Source organism: Pteropus alecto, unplaced genomic scaffold, assembly GCF_000325575.1.
Source record: "Pteropus alecto unplaced genomic scaffold, ASM32557v1 scaffold79, whole genome shotgun sequence".
NCBI lineage: Eukaryota > Metazoa > Chordata > Mammalia > Chiroptera > Pteropodidae > Pteropus > Pteropus alecto.
The window spans coordinates 2,140,598-2,161,157 of record NW_006494612.1 but is presented as its reverse complement, the minus strand read 5'-3'; the positions used below and the strand labels follow the sequence as shown (position 1 = coordinate 2,161,157).

At 40.9% G+C, this 20,560-nt stretch overlaps 1 protein-coding gene across 1 annotated transcript in view; it reads left to right on the top strand.

Annotated features, from left to right (window-relative positions):
• Positions 1–20,560, top strand: part of PREP (prolyl endopeptidase) — a 103,923-nt gene that overhangs the window by 57,882 nt on the left and 25,481 nt on the right. Inside the window, 1 exon segment of the mRNA XM_015600133.1 lies at positions 4,510–4,613. Coding sequence (XP_015455619.1) covers positions 4,510–4,613 — 104 coding nt within the window.

Sequence of the window (20,560 nt, the reverse complement as noted above, 5' to 3'; positions counted from 1 at the left end):
CCCCCGCACCCCGACGCCTCAGAGTCATAGAGCAGGCAGTCTATAAGGAATCTTACCATTACAGCAGATTGCTGTCTGGGTTATTAAAACCAAAAGAGTGGTATTCTTTAGTAGGTCTGATGGGATACCTGGAGCACCTAGCAAGCTTTACTTTGCCACATGTCTTTCAGACAACCTATGGAGCTAGGAAAAGTGCCCAGAAAGATGAACAATGCCCAGGGCCAGGAATCAAGGACTGACAGGTCAATAACCCCACATCAGGATGTCTTGCACTTCACTCCTCCCAGAACTGGGGTACAGTGGCAGCCAATGGACAGGAACCAAGAAAACCAGTTTCCTCCAGATAGCCATTCTCAACCCACTGCTCTAGAGCCCACAATTTATTTGCTCACCTTACGTTGATTCTAGAAATTTTACATTGGAAAATTTCTTAACTTAAACGAGTTAAATGGATAAAGGGCAATGAGAAGAACAGCGTAGGGGGGTGACTCACCTGCTCTTAATAAAAACCAGAGTCACAAAAGGCCTGTGAACCTCTTTCAGTGACCCCATGTGGCCATTTATTTCAGGAACGAGCTCATCGTTACCTGGGGAAGAAAGGACTCATTGTCCTAGTGTAAAACAGTGGGTTCTTTGCCAAGCAGTGAAATATTATCCATGGCTGTGGCTGTAAAGTTTGAAAAGAGAAGTGTGCTCTTAGTTCTGAACCGCCAGTTAGCTTCTGAACTAGCTTTAATTTGTAACTGTAATACTTTATTCTTCTCCATTGTCTTTTCTGATTCATTTTGCCTCCGTTGTTTTCTTTTTTCTCCTTAATGCAGTTTGCTATCTAAATCCAGAGAACGGGGCTTCCAAACTTAGGCCTTTTGGTCCAAACGTAAAACTGGCCATCAGATAATTAAACAAGATCTCTTGAAAGCAAGAATTGTCAGTGTGCATATCTATACATCTGTACATACATATCATCTAAAAAGGCTGTCTTGCCCTGGTCTTTGAAGGTTAGCCATCCACTACTGCAATAAACAACAGAGATACTAAATTATAAGCCCCAGGACTAAAAATAACTACAGCTCCAGCTGTTACAGACATGTGATATATTTGGCAGGTACACACCAGCTGACTTTGGTTCCCCTGGAGGTACATAGTGAAGATGTGTCTTGAGCCCAAGCCATTTAGGACTCTTTAGTACCTTGAGTCACACATGGGAGAAAACAGGCATCCAGGGCAGTTTGGAGCATAATGCTCTTATCTCCTGTGGCTCAAACCACTTAGTGGTTGAGCCACTTAATTCTGTACTCATGAAACCTTGGAAGGTTGTCTAAGGTTAGCTCCAGACAGACTTGCACATTGTAATAATCCAATACTGCAATCACAGTATATGGCTCTGGGATGCAGCAATGAGAAATCAAAGAGCCTTTCCCAGACAATTTGGGAAAGGCAGTCACAGTATATGGCTCTGGAAAGCAGCAATGAGAAATCAAAGAGCCTTTCCCAGACAATTTGGGAAAGGCAAAATAAATGAATGAATGAATCAATGAATCAATCAATCAAACAAACAGACAGACTATTTTTTAGAGGTTCACAGCAAAATTAAGGACAGGGTATAGAGATCTCCCATATACCCCTCGCCCCTACATGTGCATAAAATCCCCCCACCCATTCATAGGCTCCCACATTATCAACATCCTCCAACAGAATGGTTCATTTGTTATAATTGATGAACCTACATTGACACATCATAATCACCCAAAGCCCATAATTTACCTTAGAGTTAGCCCTTGGTTTTGTATATTCTGTGGCTTTGGACAAATGTATAATGACATGTATCCATCATTGTAGTATCCTACAGAAATCCTGCAGAATATTTTCACTGTCCTAAAAATCCTCTATGCTCTGCTTTTTCATCCCTCCCTCATCTCCCAACATCTGGCAACCAATGATCTTTGTCTTCATAGTTTTGCCTTTTCCAGAATGTCATATAGTTGGAATCAAACAGTATATAGCCTTTTCAAATTGGCTTCTTTCTCTTAATAATATGCATTTAAGGTCGCTTCATGTCTTTTCATGCTTGATAGCTTATTTATTTTTAGCACTGAGTAATACTCCATTGTCTGGATGCAGCACAGTTTATGTGTATGTTCACTCTTTAAGGACATCTTGGTCGCTTCCAGGTTTTAGCAATCATGAATAAGACTGCTATAAACATTCATGTGCAGGTTTTTGTCAGGACATATATAAGTTTTCAACCCTTTTGGGTAAATCCCAAGGTGCACAAAAATTTTTTGAGAGACTTGTTTTAGTTTTAGGTTTTTTGTTTATTTTTCTTTTAAAAACCTTAAAACCCAACCTATAATCAAATAAAACAGCATCTACATGGGTCACGTAGGCAAAATTCTTTTACCTTCTCTTTATATATCTAATTTTTCCTAGCCCTCTGATTCTTTCGTAGTCTCTCCTAGAGTTGCCCGTTCCCCCTAACTTCCATTTCTTTTATCTTCTTAGATTTATTTTGGATTATAGTGGATTATAGCAAGAATTTCCCAGCTAATCATCTGTGCCTCCTTCTTATTGCTAGCATAGCCTCATTAAAGCACTGTTTTTTCAGGAGACCTGTCTCCTCAAGTCCAGACACCTCCTCTGGCCTTAAAGGACTTCCATAATCCAGTTCTCACTTTCACCCTTAAACTTTGAAATCGATTTTCTAGAGATCATCTAACCAGTCCTCTCTGGTTCATGATTCTAGGATGGTTTCTCCAAACCCCACCTTCCTTATACTTACTGACCAAATATGACAGGACACAAATCATCATTATGTTACAAGAATTCATGTTACAATGTGAATGTGCAGTGGCTAACCTGGACTAACCTAGATGGGTCTGTACATAGAAAGTTATTGATCAAATATATTAAGCACTGGTACCTCTGGGTTTAACCCAGCCTTCTCTAAGGTGCCATTTCTGCACAAGAGAGAAAAATAGAGATCAGGCATTTGCCACCCATATACTCTAAAGAGTAGCCAGCCCCTGTTGCCTACTTATTTCATTCTGCTGTTAGAGGATTTGATATCTCATTTTTCTTCTAGATAAACAGGCATTTAGAATATGTTTTCTATTCATTGGCTTTCACATTCTAGTACTTTGATGACCCAGGGCTGGGGATCTTGGCTCCTAGGTCTTTTGTCAGTCACTATACCAGAGGTAGCAGTGATGCCAGGGTGAGTCAGGTGCTCAGATGGCACTTGCTTATTCTGCATTTTCTTTATTTTATAGTTGTTCGATTGTTTGGGTTTTTTTTCTTCAAGGATTCAGAATTTTTTGTATTTTGTGGAAGTGGGAGTAGGTACTGATCAAGAAGCTGTTAACATATATATGAAGCTAGCCTTTGCCCTCAAGATTGCATTCATCTAGGCAAGTGTATTCAGTGTGCTGAGTATAGTTGGGAAATACTTTACAGACAAAGATTTAGTTCAACAAGTATCCGAATATAATTTAAACTAAGAAAGCCAATACTTCAGTTACATGTCCCCACTGTCAGTGTTAATCATACACCCTATTATAGTACCTTAAAATAATTTGTGAGCATGAGAATTGAGATAACATTCATAGGGATTAGCAGTCATGCTATTAAGGCATCTAAACATACTGCTCTTTGCCAGTGGGGAGCAGAGTATTGTTTCTCAACTGTTACTGGAGTACATACACAGAGGAGCTGAGAAGAAAGCAAGCAGTCATTTTAATACAAGATCGATCCATTTGAATGTGTCCTGTGGGAGTACCATTTGGTTTCTGGTTTTCCAGCAAGTATTGAGATCACAAAATCGATTTTTCATATAGTTGACAGTGTATATTTAAAGTATTATGTGGGAGGGCTGTTTCCATACCACCCGCTCCGGATGACTAATTCTGTTTCATAAACAACGGCAGTGTTGTTGTTTTCAAACAATAGGGCTCCTCTCACTTGTTGTTTCTTTGATTAAGTTCTTAAATGTTAGATGTAGTAGCATTAAATTCAAGAAATGGAGTTTTAATTATCGGTTAAGTAAGCTAGAATTCTTGGTGCATATTCATCCACTTGTGTTGTGTACAATTACTGGAATAATCAGAATTTATAAAGCAATTCTAAAATGGCTACCTGATCATCTTTGGTCAGAGACACACATGTGTGTCCATGAATGAGTGGGTGTCAGGTAGCAGGAGCCCCAGAGTTCCCATCAAGACTGGCTGTTGACCTTGGCAAAGGGCAAATCATTTGAGTTTTCCGTCTCAAATGGCTCTCAGATAAAATGGCCCTACTTGAAGTTTCCCACTTTTTTTTTCTTTACCTATACTTCTAAGTGACCTGGTGTGAAGGAGACCTGTTAAGTTATCACAGTTAGTTGTTTTTTTACCTCTTTTCATATTCCCCATTCTCCTCTCTTGTTACTAACGGCATCTGATTGTCCTTTGTGATCCTTAGCCCCCTTGAATCTAGCATTCTCATGCACTAAACTAAGACGTCGCTTCCTTCTAGGCGTCATTTATCACTGTGATCTTACCAAAGAGGAGCTGGAGCCAAGAGTCTTCCGAGAAGTGTCTGTGAAAGGAATCGATGCTTCCGGTTACCAGACAGTCCAGGTATGGAGGAGCATTTGAGCTTGATAATTAATGTGAGTTAGAAAATCTGACTTTCGGGTCGCGTCATTCACACGCAGCTCGTCAGGACTCATGGAGGTGATCCACATTAATACAGATAGTTTTGGAGCTCCTGCTTTTCTGGACATCAAGCGGGACACAGTCCTTGCCCTCTCAGAGCTCATAGGTTCCGCTCTCATAGCTGCAATTCTTGACCAGAAGCCAGAGTCTCTTGTCTGCCACGTTTAACTTTACCGCAGTAGCTATCAAAGGAACACAGTTTGTGTGTGTTAATCTGTTTGCCTGAATGTGGGTTGTGTTCTAGCTCAAGTCTTGTGGTGTCATAAATAACAACATAGATTTGCTCTACATAAAGTAGTTACTCAAATGCTATGAGTAATCTTTTCATTCTGAAGTTCATACATATTTCTGCCTAGCAGAGAGTGGGCATGCTGTGAAATATTAGAATGAATGAATTAACTAATTGTCATGGCACCACAAGCTCAGTTTCTGGTCACCATCCTTTTAGGTTAAGAATCTCCATTTTTATTTTTTCGGCTCCCCAAAGGTACTGAGTCTCTCAGAAACTGAATCATTTATTGATTAATGATGCAGTATGTCTCTGTTCCTTCACGATGAGAGGTCACCCAGCAAGCACCAGGTGTTTATCAGGACTCTCCCACCTGGAGGGCTGGATCACAGGGACCACACACTAGGAATTTAGGAATCAGAACATTGTTAGTGAAGGAAGGTTAGAACAAAGAGCACTGGATGCTCTTGAGAATGTGTCTGTGAAACTAGAGCATTATTTTAGCTTGGCGAATTACTCTTCACTGTCTGAAATAGTCTTGGTGATGTACTAGATCTCAATCATAAAAAATATATATAAAGCTTAGTTTATAAACAGTGGGCTGGATCTGGCCCAGTCCTGCAGTTTGCCAACCCCTGTTCTGTATAGAAAGTTGGCAAACTGACCTCGGGTTTTATCCGAGAATACCCACACCCGTTCGTTTCTGTACTGTCGGTGGCTGCTTTAGCACCTCAACTGGGTAGGTGCAACAGAGACTCTATGGCCCACAAAGCCTAAAATGTTTAGTATTTAGCCCTCTAAGAAGAAGATTGTTGATCCCAGGTCTATATGAATAGTATTTATGAAATCAGAATGTGTTGAGTAGATGCACAGAACCTTTGTCATGAAGCTATCAGGCCTGAAATCTGCATATCCGTGTTGGGTGGCATTGCACAAGTCATTTAACCTTTCTGCCACAGTGTTCCCAGCTGTAAAATAGAGATAGTATCTATTTTGCAGGATTCCTGCAGGATTACATGAGATGATAAATATTAATGGCAGATAGAATGTAATCAATTTTTTCAGTCAATATTAGCAATAAATATAACAGACTTTGAGTGTTCCATGTCTATTTTGGCTTGTTTCTTTCATTTTCAAGGTGAGCCATTACCTAGAGAGAGATCCTGTAAGGCCGGTAACCCCAGTCTGGTACTTACATGGTTCATTAATTCACCTTAGTCTTGTATTAGACTTTAAAATCACATTTAGACTGTCATTGTCATTCTTTGCTGTTTTCCTTTTTTCCATGTGTCCTATCTGCTATATAACATTTGTCCCTACCCACTGTAACGTCTGGCCATCTCCAGGCCTGCTTCTAGTCCTTGCCTGTGTGTCAGGTTTTGTGTGTGTGTATGTGTGCGTGCGTGCCACTGCCTGTCCCATCACTAATGCCAAGGAGGCCCAGGCACAGTGACCATCTCCTCTTCTGCCATCAAGGGTGCAGCTTCAGCTGCCCTAAAATTGGGCAGAGTTGCCCACAAGAGACCTCTGTCTTCTCCGCATCTCTACTGCATAGACCCTCAGATCTATATTAAAAAAAAAACAAAGAAAACATTATTTTTGCTTTTTCATCTTCTCACAAACAATTAGTGCCCAAGTGTAAAAATTACCTTTGGCATTTGAGGGAGGCGGGGACACCTGTGATGATGACAGCTATCAGGGAAGTAACTTACTTCACACTGAGAATGGTTGGAGTTACTCCTATCAAGTAGCGTTCTTTTTTTTTTTTCTTTTCTGATAATACTGGTGTTTTTTTATAGGTGATACACAAAGAAACTAGTTACTACCTAATGTGTGTTGTTTTTATTTATAAATGAAAAGGTAAAACTTTACAGTTGGAGATATGCTTGTGTGGAGTAGAAATCTCTCAGCCTGAAATTGCCAAATTAAACTGGGGAGGAAACGTGCTTAGGTGATGCCAGTTGCCTGTGTTGTTGGAAAACTCCCTGAATTCCTCTGTGTCTGACTGTCCATTTCACAATGAAAACTTCCCTAACATTGAGCTACACAAATACTTACAACTTTTTATATGTACTGTTGCACTACAGTAGTTTTTTTGCGGGGGGAGGAGATTCATAGTAAATATTCAAAAAGATGGTAACCGGAGAGAACACATCAGTTTATAGATTCTTGTGCACTGTTCCTCATTTTCATGTCTTAGGAAATGGAGATATGCCTGTGGGCACAGTATAGCTTCTGTGTATAATGCCAGTAGAAGATTTTATATCTATTGATTATACACATCATACATATTGCACTGAGCTATTAAAATAGAATTCTTTCCTTGTGTAAAAATGCCTTTGAAATGCACTATGATGTCACAACACCATAGGCTTATATCACTTAACATCTATTTACAGTGCTTGAGATTCAAGTGTGCACGGCAAGCTTGGACATGAAATGTGAACATGACAAATGTTTTCACGTTTTGATTAGGCTTTCAGTGGTGTTGCCGACAATGACCTACTGTTGTAAAAGCGGGCCCTAGAGAGGAATTTGTGCATGAATGGAAAACATCCTGACGTTGTGTAATAGAAACCACAGCATTTTGAAAAAAGATATTCACTTAGAGTAATGCCACTTTTGATTCCACGTAACCCTGGCATTTATACTTATTCCGTATGTAATTTAAAAAGAAGATCCTCAGGGTGTTTGTCATTCCTTCTTACAGTCTGTGAGGCACCATTGTTGTTTCGAAGCAAATACTGCAGCACACATTGCCCTGTGTGGTTGATCAGTGCAATTAATGGTGGTCGTGACCATGCACTTCTCCTTGGTGTTGTAGCTGGCAAGAGAGACCAAGCCAGGGGAAAGAGAAGGATCGAAGAAACACGTGGCTAAATAAGCAAGCCGCAGAGGGCTGTTCTTTGTGTGATCTACATTCACCCAGGACCCAGAGCATCTTGAAAGGGGTGGTGGGGGAGGGGAAATGCAAGAGTGTGCCACTGTGAAGCATACTTTTAAAGGATGTGGTGTCGTATTTTGCTGACAGATGCAAAACAGAGCTGCTTTCTGTATAGCCTTTATCCGTTCCTGATTGCAGCTATGGGTACGAAATTGATCTGTATCAGAAATATGTTTTTGAAAATCGGATTCTGGAAAAATTGTTCATTTTTCTTTTGGTCTTAGATACTTAATAATTTAGTTGTAGATAAGCGTCCCAAATCTGCAATTGACTATTTTTTCTTCTTTAATTGTGAGTGACATGACCACATAATTTTGATGAGAACCTCTGTACCTATGTCTTTAAAAAAAAGGTTGAAATACTGAACATTAGAAATTATATTTATTAAACAGATCTATAAGTGATTTATCTGAAAAATATGTCTCTATTTATAATCATAATATGTTTCATTTTAAACAAAAGTGAAGTACTAGAGAAATGTTAGTTAAATTTAGTCCATCAACAGATATTTATGAGATGACATTTCAACACTAAGTTGTACTGTTTGAACATAGAGAAATTCTAGGCACAGCGATCAAGGGAAAGGTGCAGGCTTCAGTCTGCACCGCGGTTTATAGACCATCCCAGCCGGAGTCAAGGGGGAAGGAAGTCTTCACAGCACGGCTGGAAGTTGGGCAGGGCCCCAAGGGATGGATGCTTCCATAGCTGACGTTTTCCCACTGAGGCTCTAGAGCAGTTTCACTACCACTCTTCATTCAGACTGCCTCTGCTTTTTTGTAGCAATGTAATTTCATAATTTCACAGTAAATCCAAGAAGAAAGGAATCGTGCCCTCAGTATCCTGCGCCATAGGGTTCGCCTTTGGCAGTTGTCATCTGTGGGTGGAATAGTGTGTACGCTGTGGTTGAATGTGGCATGACAAAGGAATGTAGTGTAGCAGAAATGCACTTTTTGGTTCCTTGGTATCTTATTCTTGTTCAGCCAGCTGAGAGATTGTCTATTCTTCCAAAATGAAAGTCGAAATTTATAGACATGAAAAAGAACAGTAAACTGAGTGTAAACCCCATTAACAACAGTTTCCACATTTTATAAAAGACAATAAATTAAAAGGAAGATCTAATTTTATGGGGCAAAAGCAAACAAATGAATATAGTATGAAAATAGAATTATAAGTATTTAACATAGATTTTGTCATGATTCTTGGTCTCTTCTACTTTGTAGGAGCTTTACCTTTCTGAGATTTATCTACAATAATACATATGAAAATCAAGAACATCTCAAAGGTGGTTTGCTGTGTAGCTGAACAGAAATGCTAAAATTAGATGATTCTTTGTGTTTACCAAGATGTCCTGGGATAGGAGCGGGAATTTTTTTTAATCAAGTCTAGATTTTTCTAACATTGATGATAACTAATTTGTGATTTCTGGCTTACAGGCTGTGCCATTCACAGAGCATGTTCTCAGAATATTAGTGTTTCAATACTCATGAACTTTAGTGCTGAGTGCATGACATGTATAAGTTTTAAATGCTGACTCACCCACATCCTTGGTGAGCTGACTGTTGAACTAGTGAGTGTTTTCTATAGCACTATGTTCTCACCAGTATGTATCAGTCAGAAATCTTCACAGCATGTTAGTGAGCAGTGAGTGAATGGGGGAACATTTTCAAAAAGAACTTTTTGAGGAGTCTATGCTTGCATATAATTAGAAAACTGCTTTAAATTCAATCCGTTGTTGACGACTTATTGCCCAAGTATTCATGTTACTTTTGATATGCTTCACAGTGACATACTCTTGCATAAACAGATTCCTTCCCTCTTTCAGAATTCTTTTTGTCATGCAGGCATTCTAGATAGAAGGCATAATATTCGTATTCAGAGAATACACGTTTGTGTCTTTAGATATCAACAATGTGACTGTAAAAGGTGACGAGTCTTTGCTTTCTTGCTATCTTATAATAAAGAAATGAGTTATGGGACCCGTCTGTAGTTGCTGCAGTCTCCATATCACTGTAAATAAATCTTCCGTGTTTTAAAAAAGGACATTATTTTGCAGCAGCCTGAGAATATGTCACCCATTTTCAGTAAAAATCACAATGTGGCCTTGAGAATTGAGCAAGCAATCCCCTTAATGATAGACCTGGGGAAATTTCTTGAGCCTTCTGCGGGACTTCCCTGTGGCAAGGAAGGTAGCCGGTGCTGACCTTCCTCTGAGTGTCTCTGAACTTTGCTGTGAGGAAACGGGCCCTGTTTAAATTATGAATGGTGTCTGCAGTGAGATCGGGACTGGGAAAGCAGCTGCACCCGTGCCTCGTGGCTTATAGCACACAAGGAGGCAGCCAGGAAGAGAAGCCCCATTGGCCAGCTTGCCTGGGGCATTTGGTGGTGACTTAGCATCATGGGGGTTTGCTTAGCTTGCTTTGCTGAGATGTTAGAGCGGAACAGATGTGGATTTAATTTGAATGGGTAGATTGACTTTTAGAAGGCCATCTGGGTTTATTGTTCTTTAAAAATATTGTGTTAGAAACCATAACTGTCAGATCAGGCTCTAAACTCAGTACCATAGGCAACAACTATACTCACTGGAGTATATACAAAGTTCTTACTATTTAGATAATGCTGAATTTATAGGTTTAAATTTTGTTCGCATTGGTCTTAGAGTCATGGCTTTTGCAATGCATAAACGTCGCAGGTTGGGGAGCTTTGCTGATATTGAACTCTTGTTTTGCTGTTTTGACATTAGCAAAAGTGTGATGCAAGGGTATATGGGACTATTTTGAGCACTAAAATCAAGATGATGAGGAAGCTATGTAAGCTTGTGTCCAGATTGCTCCTCGGGTGTTTGATTCTATGCTAGAGTCTTCTTGCCTGGGATAACCTCCTCGACTTACCTGCAAAGGACATGGACACAGGCCAGCTCTTTGGCATGGAAGCACAGTGCACATCAGCCTTTTGGGAGGTGGTCAGGCCCCTGATTTCATAGCTGCCTCTCTTCTTTTTGCTAGGTGTATATTTTTCTACTAACATGGTTTTGGGCTCTGGATAAAGTTGTATGCCTTCTCGTTGATATATATTAGGGTACATCTAATTGAACCTTCATTTTACAGGTGAGGAAATTAAAACTCAGTTGGTTATATTTTAAGTGACAGAGCCAAGACAAAAACTTAGAACTCCAGACCTGTGCTAGTACTGCACATATTGTTTTCAGGATAAGTTATTTGCATTCTCTATAGCTCAGTTGTTTTTTAGTTTTGGGTTGTTGTTATTGTTGTTGTTGTTTCACCTCTAAAACAAACAAATTAGACTAAAAGGACTCTAAATCCTTAAGATCCCTAACTTCTAAAAGGATGTTTCTACATCACGTAAGTATCTAGTGACTACTTTGTAGACTCTTATGGAACCTATTAAATAATAAAAATCCCCTCTGTGTGAAAGGGGAGACAATAAGGGCCCATAAATCCATTTGTTAATGACTTATATGTATTATGATTTAGTTTAGTGTTCACTTCTAGTTTCCTTATTGCATGTTAATGGACATTCTCATTGTACCCATTTATTTACATCATATACATATCATACACACCATATATGTGTATATATATATATATACATACATTTATACTTTAATCTGAGAAGCTCTATTCAAGTGTTAAATGTTAGCCACCATGCAGCAGCTCGAAATTTCATTTTAAGTATGCTCGGAATTGAAATAAAACTTAAGTGTTTTTTCTTTTGGCTTTTTTCATGTTATCTCTCCTGGACTTAAAGATCTTACTCAGGTTGGCATTAATGCCAGTACTGGCACCAAGTGGCTTCTAACTCAAACTCAGAAGAATATTCACAGATTTATTTTGGAAGCTCTAGCTCAAGGCTTTTGCTTCCTGTGCAATGAATGTGGAAGGCAACTTCTGTGCCCAAAGCAGGCACCCTTGTTAAATGCTCTCTCTTAGAGGAGCACATCCATTCCAGTGTCTGTATTTTTGCCTTTTTAATAGGTGAAATTGGACAAAGAATTAATAGGATGAGGATAGTGTCTAGAAACGGGAATCTGACCATGGTTTAGATTTTCTCTGCATTGAGAAGGCTCAGCAGGAGAGAGATGGGATAATCTTTTTCCTGCTTTTCTGTAATAGTATCACTCCTAAACCCCAGGAGTACCTCTTCTGTAGGTTGCCACCTAGACTAATGTTCTTTGCCCTCCTGCTCTACTCTGTCTTTTGGGGCAAAAGGTGAGACGAGGCCCTAAGAGCTTAGTGTAGGCTCTCCACCTGCTACACAGTTTATTCTCTCCCCTCTGCCTGGAGTTACACTGATGATCGATGGATAATGGTGTGAGTAAAAATAGACCCAGCACTGCCAATATTCTTTTATCTCCCTGGAGGGAAAACCATTACTGGCCTTACTTCATTGGTCTGTGAAGAAGAGAGGAAAATGTTTCCATTACCATAAGTATCATCTTTTGATTGCGATCAAGTGTACCCTGACCTGGGTTTAGAAAAGTAACCTGGATCTTCCTCTCTACACTTCCAGAGTTGACTGAATGTAAGAGGCAGATTCAAAATGTTGTAATAGGGATAAACATGATGGTAAAATATCATGAAGCAGAAGCCACCAGGAAGGTACTAAACAGGGACACACACAGGTTCCTGGTCATTGTCTGTGTTGAGTGTGAGCTCCTCTGCCCAACTCGTGATGCCTTCCTTCATCCATCTCTGCAAAGGTGCCACCTCCCGAGTCCCCACCCCAAGTACTTCGTGCCATCCAGGCTCGCCTCCCACCCTAGCCCTTAACCACCATATTCAGCTCACCTCTGCCTGGCTGTCCTTCCTCCGTGCTCCATCCTGGAACCACTCATTTTCTTTACTCCAGTTTCTACACATGTTTCAGTATTCAAGTCTCAACTCCTGTAGAAGCAGCCCTTATTATTTTCGCCCTTGGGAACTTCGTCGAAAGCAAAAGGTAGAAAAAGGGGATATTCAGCTGTTACCTGAAAATATACCATGGGTGTGGGCACACGGTATGCCAGACTCTGGGCCATTGTTCTATAGAATTCTATGCATTGTTTCATTTCTTCAGAGAAAAACCACCCTTTGAAATCATTACTGTCATGGTCTTCATTTTCTAGATGAAGAGCTTATGTAGGGAAGTTAGGTGAGTTGCCCCAAGTCACACAGGGCATAACTGGCACTTAAGCCCAGTTCTGCAATTCCACGGTGCTCCTAAGCACGGTGCTGCCTTCCTTAGAAGCTGTGCCATCTTCTCCGATCCGGCTGTCAAAGTTCAATAGTTGAGTACCCTGAAGTGTAGGTAGTTCTAGGTCTTCATATAGAAGTTTATATAAAACGTTGTGGTTTTATTAAGACCCTAGAGAAAGCTTCATCATTTACCTTGATTAACGTCTCAAAATAAAGAAATGTGAATCATCCGCTCAGGCTGTATTGATAAATGCAGCCCATATTAATTTGTATGCATTTAAAGTCATCTAGTAGGTTCTGCTGAATTTAGTAATAGATGATGCCTTGTGCCCTGCCTCCAGCTGCCTTTGTTTGTATAAGAGTGTGTGTGTGTGTGTGTGTGTGTGTGTGTGTGTATGAGTAGGTATAACTCTTAATATGCATAAACAGAATGTGTTCTTTGATTCCAATTAAGGTAATGAGGTAATTCTGAAATTGAATCTCAGAGAAAACCATTTAGTGTGCAAATAGAAACCATTATATATGTGCTGCCTACATTTGAACCCTGAAGTTTTCCATGTTTTGCATAGGATATATCTAGTTCAACTCCAGAGTTTAATGTGCATATAGCTAATTTAAATATTTGGAAGAGATTAGAGAAGAATATGATTAAACTGTGGCCGAAGTGTTGTTTGAGAATCTCCAGATTTGACTGTGTTGGAAGTGACGACGTTGAACCATGGCTCAGAACCCTCAGAGACAGGAAAGACAGAGGAGTGTTATGGGGCATTGCTGGAGCTGCCTCTGCTCACGCATCTAGACTGTCACACCTCGTTCAAGTCTAAATACAACTGTCAGCAGGTCTCCTCTCCTGCCTTCAGAAATTCCTGTCAGCATTGTTAGCTGGTGGTGGGACGGGAAAAAACCACTTCCTTCATCCAAAATGTATATCTATAAGAATTTGCTTCATGCCAACCGTTGTGCTAAAAACTGGGAATGTAGCAGTGAGCTAGAGAGATGTTGTCTTTGCCCTTATAAGATATACAGGAAAAAACAAGTGAACAGAAACATAAAGTTGGAGGAAGGGCTGTGAATGAAATAAAGGACTGTTGCCAAGAATGAAAGAGGGCCCAGTGTGAATTCAGTGGCCAATAAAAGTTCCCTTGAGTTTTCATTTAAAGGCTATGTGGGAACTGACCATGTGAAAACGAGGGGTAAAGAGCCAGAATGTGGGAGCAAAGGCCCTGAGAACAAAGCACTTGGCCTCAGAGAGGACTTGAGAGAAGTGTGGGGCATGGTGAGGGAGGGGAACATGGGGTTGGCCATGGAGGATGGCAGGGCCTTGTGGCTATGTTACGGGTTTATTAGGGATCCCACGCGTGGTGGGATTCTACACGGTGCTAATTAGAAAGTTCTGGTGTATGAAGACCATCTTTCATTGTGTGGAGAGTAGAGTGAAGGGACAGGTGTGGACACAGAGCTGATAGACATCTGTAGCAGTCGACCAGATAAGCGATAAGGTGGCCTGGATTAAGTAGAGACTGTGGACGTGGGGAGGTGTGTGTTCGGGATACAGCTGGAAGGTAGAATCAAGGCAGGACACACCAAGGGATTGCATGTGGCGGGGAGAGGGAAAGGGCTACATCAGGGATGGGTGAGAGTTCGAATCTGAGCAGCTGGCAGTGGGTTTGGGAGGAAAAATGTTTTGGACATGTCAAGTTTGTGATGCCTTTAAATTGTCATCCAGGTGGCTGTGTCAAAAATGGAGTTGTGTATACTTGAGTCTTAGAGCCAAAGGAGAGATCTGAGGTGGAGATGCAAGTGCAGGCATGTTCAGCATGAGTGTTGTTAAATCCAGGGCATGGACAGAATCACAAGGCGGGGCAGGTAAAGACTGAACAAGACTCAAGACTGAACTCTGAGGAGCCCCAGATCTAGGGGTTCATAGGAGGACGAAGAACCGCTAAAGAAGCCTGAGAGGAAGCATCCAGTGAGGTGTGAGGAAAACCAACAAACCACAGACCAGATGGACCAGGAAGTCAAAGAAAGGATATTAAAAGGAGGGAGTGGCATACGACAGTGTGTTTGGTTGGACAAATAAGGAAGAAGAGGTGTTGAATCTGACGGTGGATTCATCGGTGATCTTGACGAGAGCAGTGGGGGCGGATGGTTGGCTGAACAAGGTGTATTGAAAGAGAAAGGAGATTGTACATGGTGTTCATAATACTGGTTTCTTATAGGTGAGTGTAATTGAGGGATTGGGGATTAGCTTTGTTTTCATACATTATTGTATTGAATTATTTCCCTAGTAACAACAATCTCGTATTAATGCTATAATCTAAAAAGCTTACATTTTAAAACGTTCAAAAATTTTTAAGAAAAATATGACCCCTGAGAGATTAACTGAGCATCTCTTTTGATAGCTGTGGTTTATTCCCACTCTCCCCATTCTCTTCCTCCTTCTCCAGATTAGTTTTCAGATTTGTCCTTTTCTTCTTGCAGAATAACTTGCACATCTGTGTTAAGACACATTAATCCAAAAAACATCAAATTTTAATAAAGCATTTTACAAATGGAGCCTTCTATAGCTTTTGTGGCAGTAAGTTCAGGATCAGGAAAAAGATATAGGGGAGAGGGGAATGGAGACCCAGTCTTTTGAGAAGTTTAATTGCATGGGGCAAAAGGAATGTATGAAGTCAATGGAGTGTCTTAATAATGTGGGAGAAACCAGATTATTTTGGCATGTTAATGGGTGGGTTCCAGTAGGAAGGAAACCCCCATGGGAGCTCAGTGTCTTGACAAAGTGAGGGGACCTCAGGCCCTGGTGGAGGGACTGGCCTTCACAGAAGGCCTCCCTTTTGCCTGGAGGGACGAACGAGAACGTGGGTGTGAGAGGGGCAACGGGCCTCAGAGTTGCTACTCCAAGTAACAGCTCCTTATTCTCCTCTGTGAGACCTCTTAGACCCTAAATTGCCTATGTTTTTACCTATTTTTTTTTCTCCCAAACAATTTTTTAGTTTCGACTAAAAATCAAAAAATAGCTTTGAAATTTTGAACTATATACATTTTTGATATGTACTCAGCTTAGGAGTGGGAAGACTCTCGAATATTGAAAGTTAGAATTTTCTGTTTTATACAAATGGGTTGATTTTTTTCTATGTTAGTCAGGATAGGCTGGCTATTGCAGTTAACAGGCACCTCCAAAATTCAGGAGCTTTAAAGTCAGAAAAGTGTACATATATCTCATTGTCTCATGCTGTTCGTGGGACATCCACCAGCGCACCCTCCATGCCCTGCCTGAGGAGCCTCCCCACCTAAGCATTGTCTGTTTCTGTGGCACAGAAAACATCACATCTGTGATGGCCTGCATCCCATTTGTCTAGAAACATCACCTCCCATCCCCAACCATATATTGTTGGCCAACACCATGTCATGATGACAAACCAGCTTCAGAGTGGGCAGCTGGTGGTGGCCATCTTCCATGCGCTGGAAGGAGCAAGAAGCGTGGGTGGGACTCACCCTGCTGATACCACACCACCCTCCTCAGAGAGGCAGAGTGGGCCCTGGTGGAGTTTGGGGTTGCCTGTGCCCTCAGGCCCATCCTTTGACCACATCACCTAAAATTCTGTTAATAGCAATCCATTCCTTTATTTTTAAGGTTTCATTTTTCCAAGTATTTTTTTTTTTTTAAGTAGAAGCAGTTCTAGAAAACCTAGTGAATCGTCACCTTTTTCCTCCAAGGACCTTATTTTCTTCGGCAGTCTCAAAATTGTAGGAGAGTTTGTTTTTTTAAGTAATGGTTATTTTCCTTCTTTACTAAATATAGAACTGTCAGTTGAGCTTCTGCTTAGCCTGAATTGATGATAACTGCAGGCCGATCTCTGCAGCCCGGTCTTACAGGTCTGCTTCCCATTGAGCTTTTGGGGGTTTGGCCTATGGCACTTGGGCCTTCATTACTCGTTCATGAACCCATTTGGACCCAGGAACTTGGCTTTAGTTCCACTAGTTCTCAGATGCTGAAGGTCTGTGAGAGGAGGGCCGGACGATGCTGGAGGCCAGGGAGCAGCTCAGCGACTTGCTGGACACTAGTGACCCCCAGGGATGCATGCAGTGTAGCCAGGCACTGGCCCCGTCAGTCTTCTCCATTTTTCCACCCATTCTCTCCAGCCCCTCCTTGCCTACTTTCCTTTTTATCTTACTCCTTCAGGCCACCTCCCTCTCCTCCACAGCCACAGGGCTTGCCCCAGGCTGTGAGACCAATAACAGAGTTAGTTTGTGGTGGAGATGAAACTGGCACTCTGCTAGATAGCCTCTAATATGGTACGCTTTCGTCCGTGGAAAAATCTAAGTGTAGTCTAGTGAAAATCTCCTTGGGATGACTTTGGTGAATTACAGTCTCCTGTAAACATATTACCTCCACACTATTGAAAATTTGTGGCGGTGTCAGTTTGAGTGAATGATTTATGTTATTCTTGATATATTAATAGGCAGGCTTCTAGGCTGGGGTCAGTATTAGGCAGGGCAGCCAATTCTGAGATCAGTGGTCAAAAGGAAGGGACTATTAGCTAATGTTTCATAGGACAAAATGGCTTTTTAATGAATAGCATATCCTTTATGTTTATGTTTGTCAGCTAGTTTGACCAGCCTTGAGTAATGCCCACAGACCCCCCAGTCTGTGTTTACCCCGACTCCTTTACTTTCACTGCACTGATAAGAGATCCCTTTCTTCTCCATCCTGTGTAAGGTAGCAGTCCTTCCCATCCTCTCCTCCTCATACAGCTTTATTGATTCCCCATTGCACTTATCACTAGCTGACATTATCTTTTCATTTGTTTATGTGTTCTTCTGTCTTCCCTTTAGAAAGTGGTTTTGCCCACTGTGGTGTCCCCAGAGCCCAGAGTAGATACATATAAATACTTGAATGAGAGAGGCCGTGATCGATGATGCACTCTGAAATTACCTAGTTGTCATTGCCAGAAACTTATAAACATGGAACATTTCCTTTCTGTAACATTTCTATCTTGGACTATCTCTCTCTCTTCTCTCCTATGATAATTGGTCCTGTCCATTCAAAGCCAACAAATATTTTCAGAAAATGAATATTTACTGCCAATTTTGTACTTTTGTGGATTTTTTTCTCATGAGCTTGTCTTTTAAGAGTATTTTGAGTCATATTCTATAACCAAGGCAAGAAATAATACTGCTCTTCTTTCCTAGAGCACCAAAGAAAATATTTTTTATATATATTCCTAGCACACATTCGTTGTGTCGTTGCCTGCTTACAAATGTTTGGGAACCTTTTAGACAAGTTGACCTATAAAAAAAAGTAATTATATTGACATGTAAATGCAATCGACTGATTCTTTGTTATGTTTTACAAAAGAGTATGATCATTACTTTGGAATTTTTTTTTTTATTATTCCTTTTACTTTGGAAGCTTAATTTTCTCCTTTTGGCTTTTGACTTTTCCAACATGTTTTCTAAAGTAGTCTTTTATTTCACGCATTCAATTTCCCTTACCTTCTTTAGTTTTCAATTTTTTAATTGATTTGTTTGTATGTTTCTTACCTTCTTCATTGTCTGTGTTTTCTTGTAATGTCTTTCCATGCTGTCTGTGTTAGTCTAAGCGAGGTCCCTGAAGTCTCTGTGCCTCAGAGGGTGCTTAAGATAGTGATAGGTATACTAATACTAATATAAATAAAATGGAATTTTCAAGTGAGAAGATTGGTTAAGTAAATAAAAATAATTATTTCACAAACATTTATTAAGCTACTACCTAGTATCTGGCAGTGCCGAGAGTATCAGGAAAGATTGCATTTACTAGGGGAAATGGGGATGTGATCAAACATTTTTAGCAATTTGATGACGGGAGAAACTTTACGAAAGTTGGTCACAGGTCCTGTGGGAGAAGGAGGAGCATCTAAGACTGCTCCTGGGAAGGCTTCCTGGAAAGGAGCTCCAGGGGAGGGCACCGGAGGGTGGGGAGTGCGTACGAAAGCAGAGGTGGTACCAGCAGCATAGCTGGAGCCCGGTGGCAGATGAGCCTGGCAAAAGAGCCAGGTCCAGACCCGGAGGATCTGGTATGCACCCAAGTGGGGTGAGATTTTATCCCCTGCATGATGGGGAGCCCTTGAAAGGGCCTGTGCCAGAGGCACATGGGGCATCTACCAGAAGCTCAGAGAATTAGGGTCAGAAGTCAAGGAGAATTATGAAGGCTGGCAGTTGTGGTGGTCGATGAATACAGGGGCACAACTTGAAAACCCTAATGGTGTGTATAGACTCAAGGGAGTGCTAACATTTAGTTGGTGGAGGTCGGGGGAGCTTGCATCACAGGACCAGGGGAGAAGTTTCGAGGAGGATGGTAAGAGAAGTAACAGGGGATACAGGTTGGGCAGTGTTGGGATTGGCCATGAGCATTTGATCTGAGAACAGCCACTGAAAGCCGAGTAGCAGTGGACTGAAGACACTGTGAGTGGAGCCAGTGAGCCCAGCTGCCTCTCATGGAATGACAGGTCTCCTTACAGCCTGGGGCCTTGTGTGTTGATTACCATTAGTAGAGATATTACATGAACTTTATGAAAGTTTTTATACTCAGAGTACAGGCTTTGTAGCCAGCTTTTCTCTGCACAGACCCTGATGTTTCATAATCATCAGACAGTCCCCATCCACCATCCTGAAGGCTGTCTTCATCAGAATGGCATGGTGTTCTTTTCTAGATCTCCCATGAACATGATTAGTTATTTATCTTAAGCTTTCGTTTTTCTTAGACTGATTTTTCACTACCTTAATGCCATCTTGATTACTGGTGATAATAAAAAGGTTGTGTGTAATTAAAAGTATATTATTTCCATATTTTAAAACATTGAAAAATGAATAGAGAAGACTTTTCTGTCATGATAGCGTTGGGGTAAACGAGGTGATTGGGGACGGGGCATTTTGTAGTCCATCCAAAAAGAAAAAAACTAGATACGGTTTCACCGTTAAGATTTTTGCTACTTTTATTCTGTTGCACAAATATAAAACATTTCAAACAGCCAAGTTTAGATGATAAATCACAGAAGAATTTATGCTTGCACTTTTGCAGCAGGATTTTGGAACTTCGTGATTTACCTTCATCCTTTCCTCTTTCCTCCTCCTGGTGTGCTGCCTACCACTAGCTGTTTGTGATGCTCCTGTGAGCCTCTAGTTCTGTCTCCTGTAATTGACGACCTCTTTGCAGCCTGCCTTCACCAGCATGAGTCCACTTCTGGCCCCATGTTTCCCATTGGGGGTAATGAAATGCACTGTGCTGCTCATGAGCTGACTTCTTAATGATTGTCCTTTAAGCGACTTGAAATCACCTAGACTTGAAATGTCTTCGTGTCAGAGAATTTTACTTCCAAATTCGCCTATTCAATATTGCGGTCATTCATTTTTCTGCAATAAAATTTTGTGTGCCTTTGCTTCTCGCACTGTTTTGCTGAATCTCCGTTTCCCCTTGGATGTATAAATGACAAATAGTAATTAGACAGTTGTGCCAGTTTCC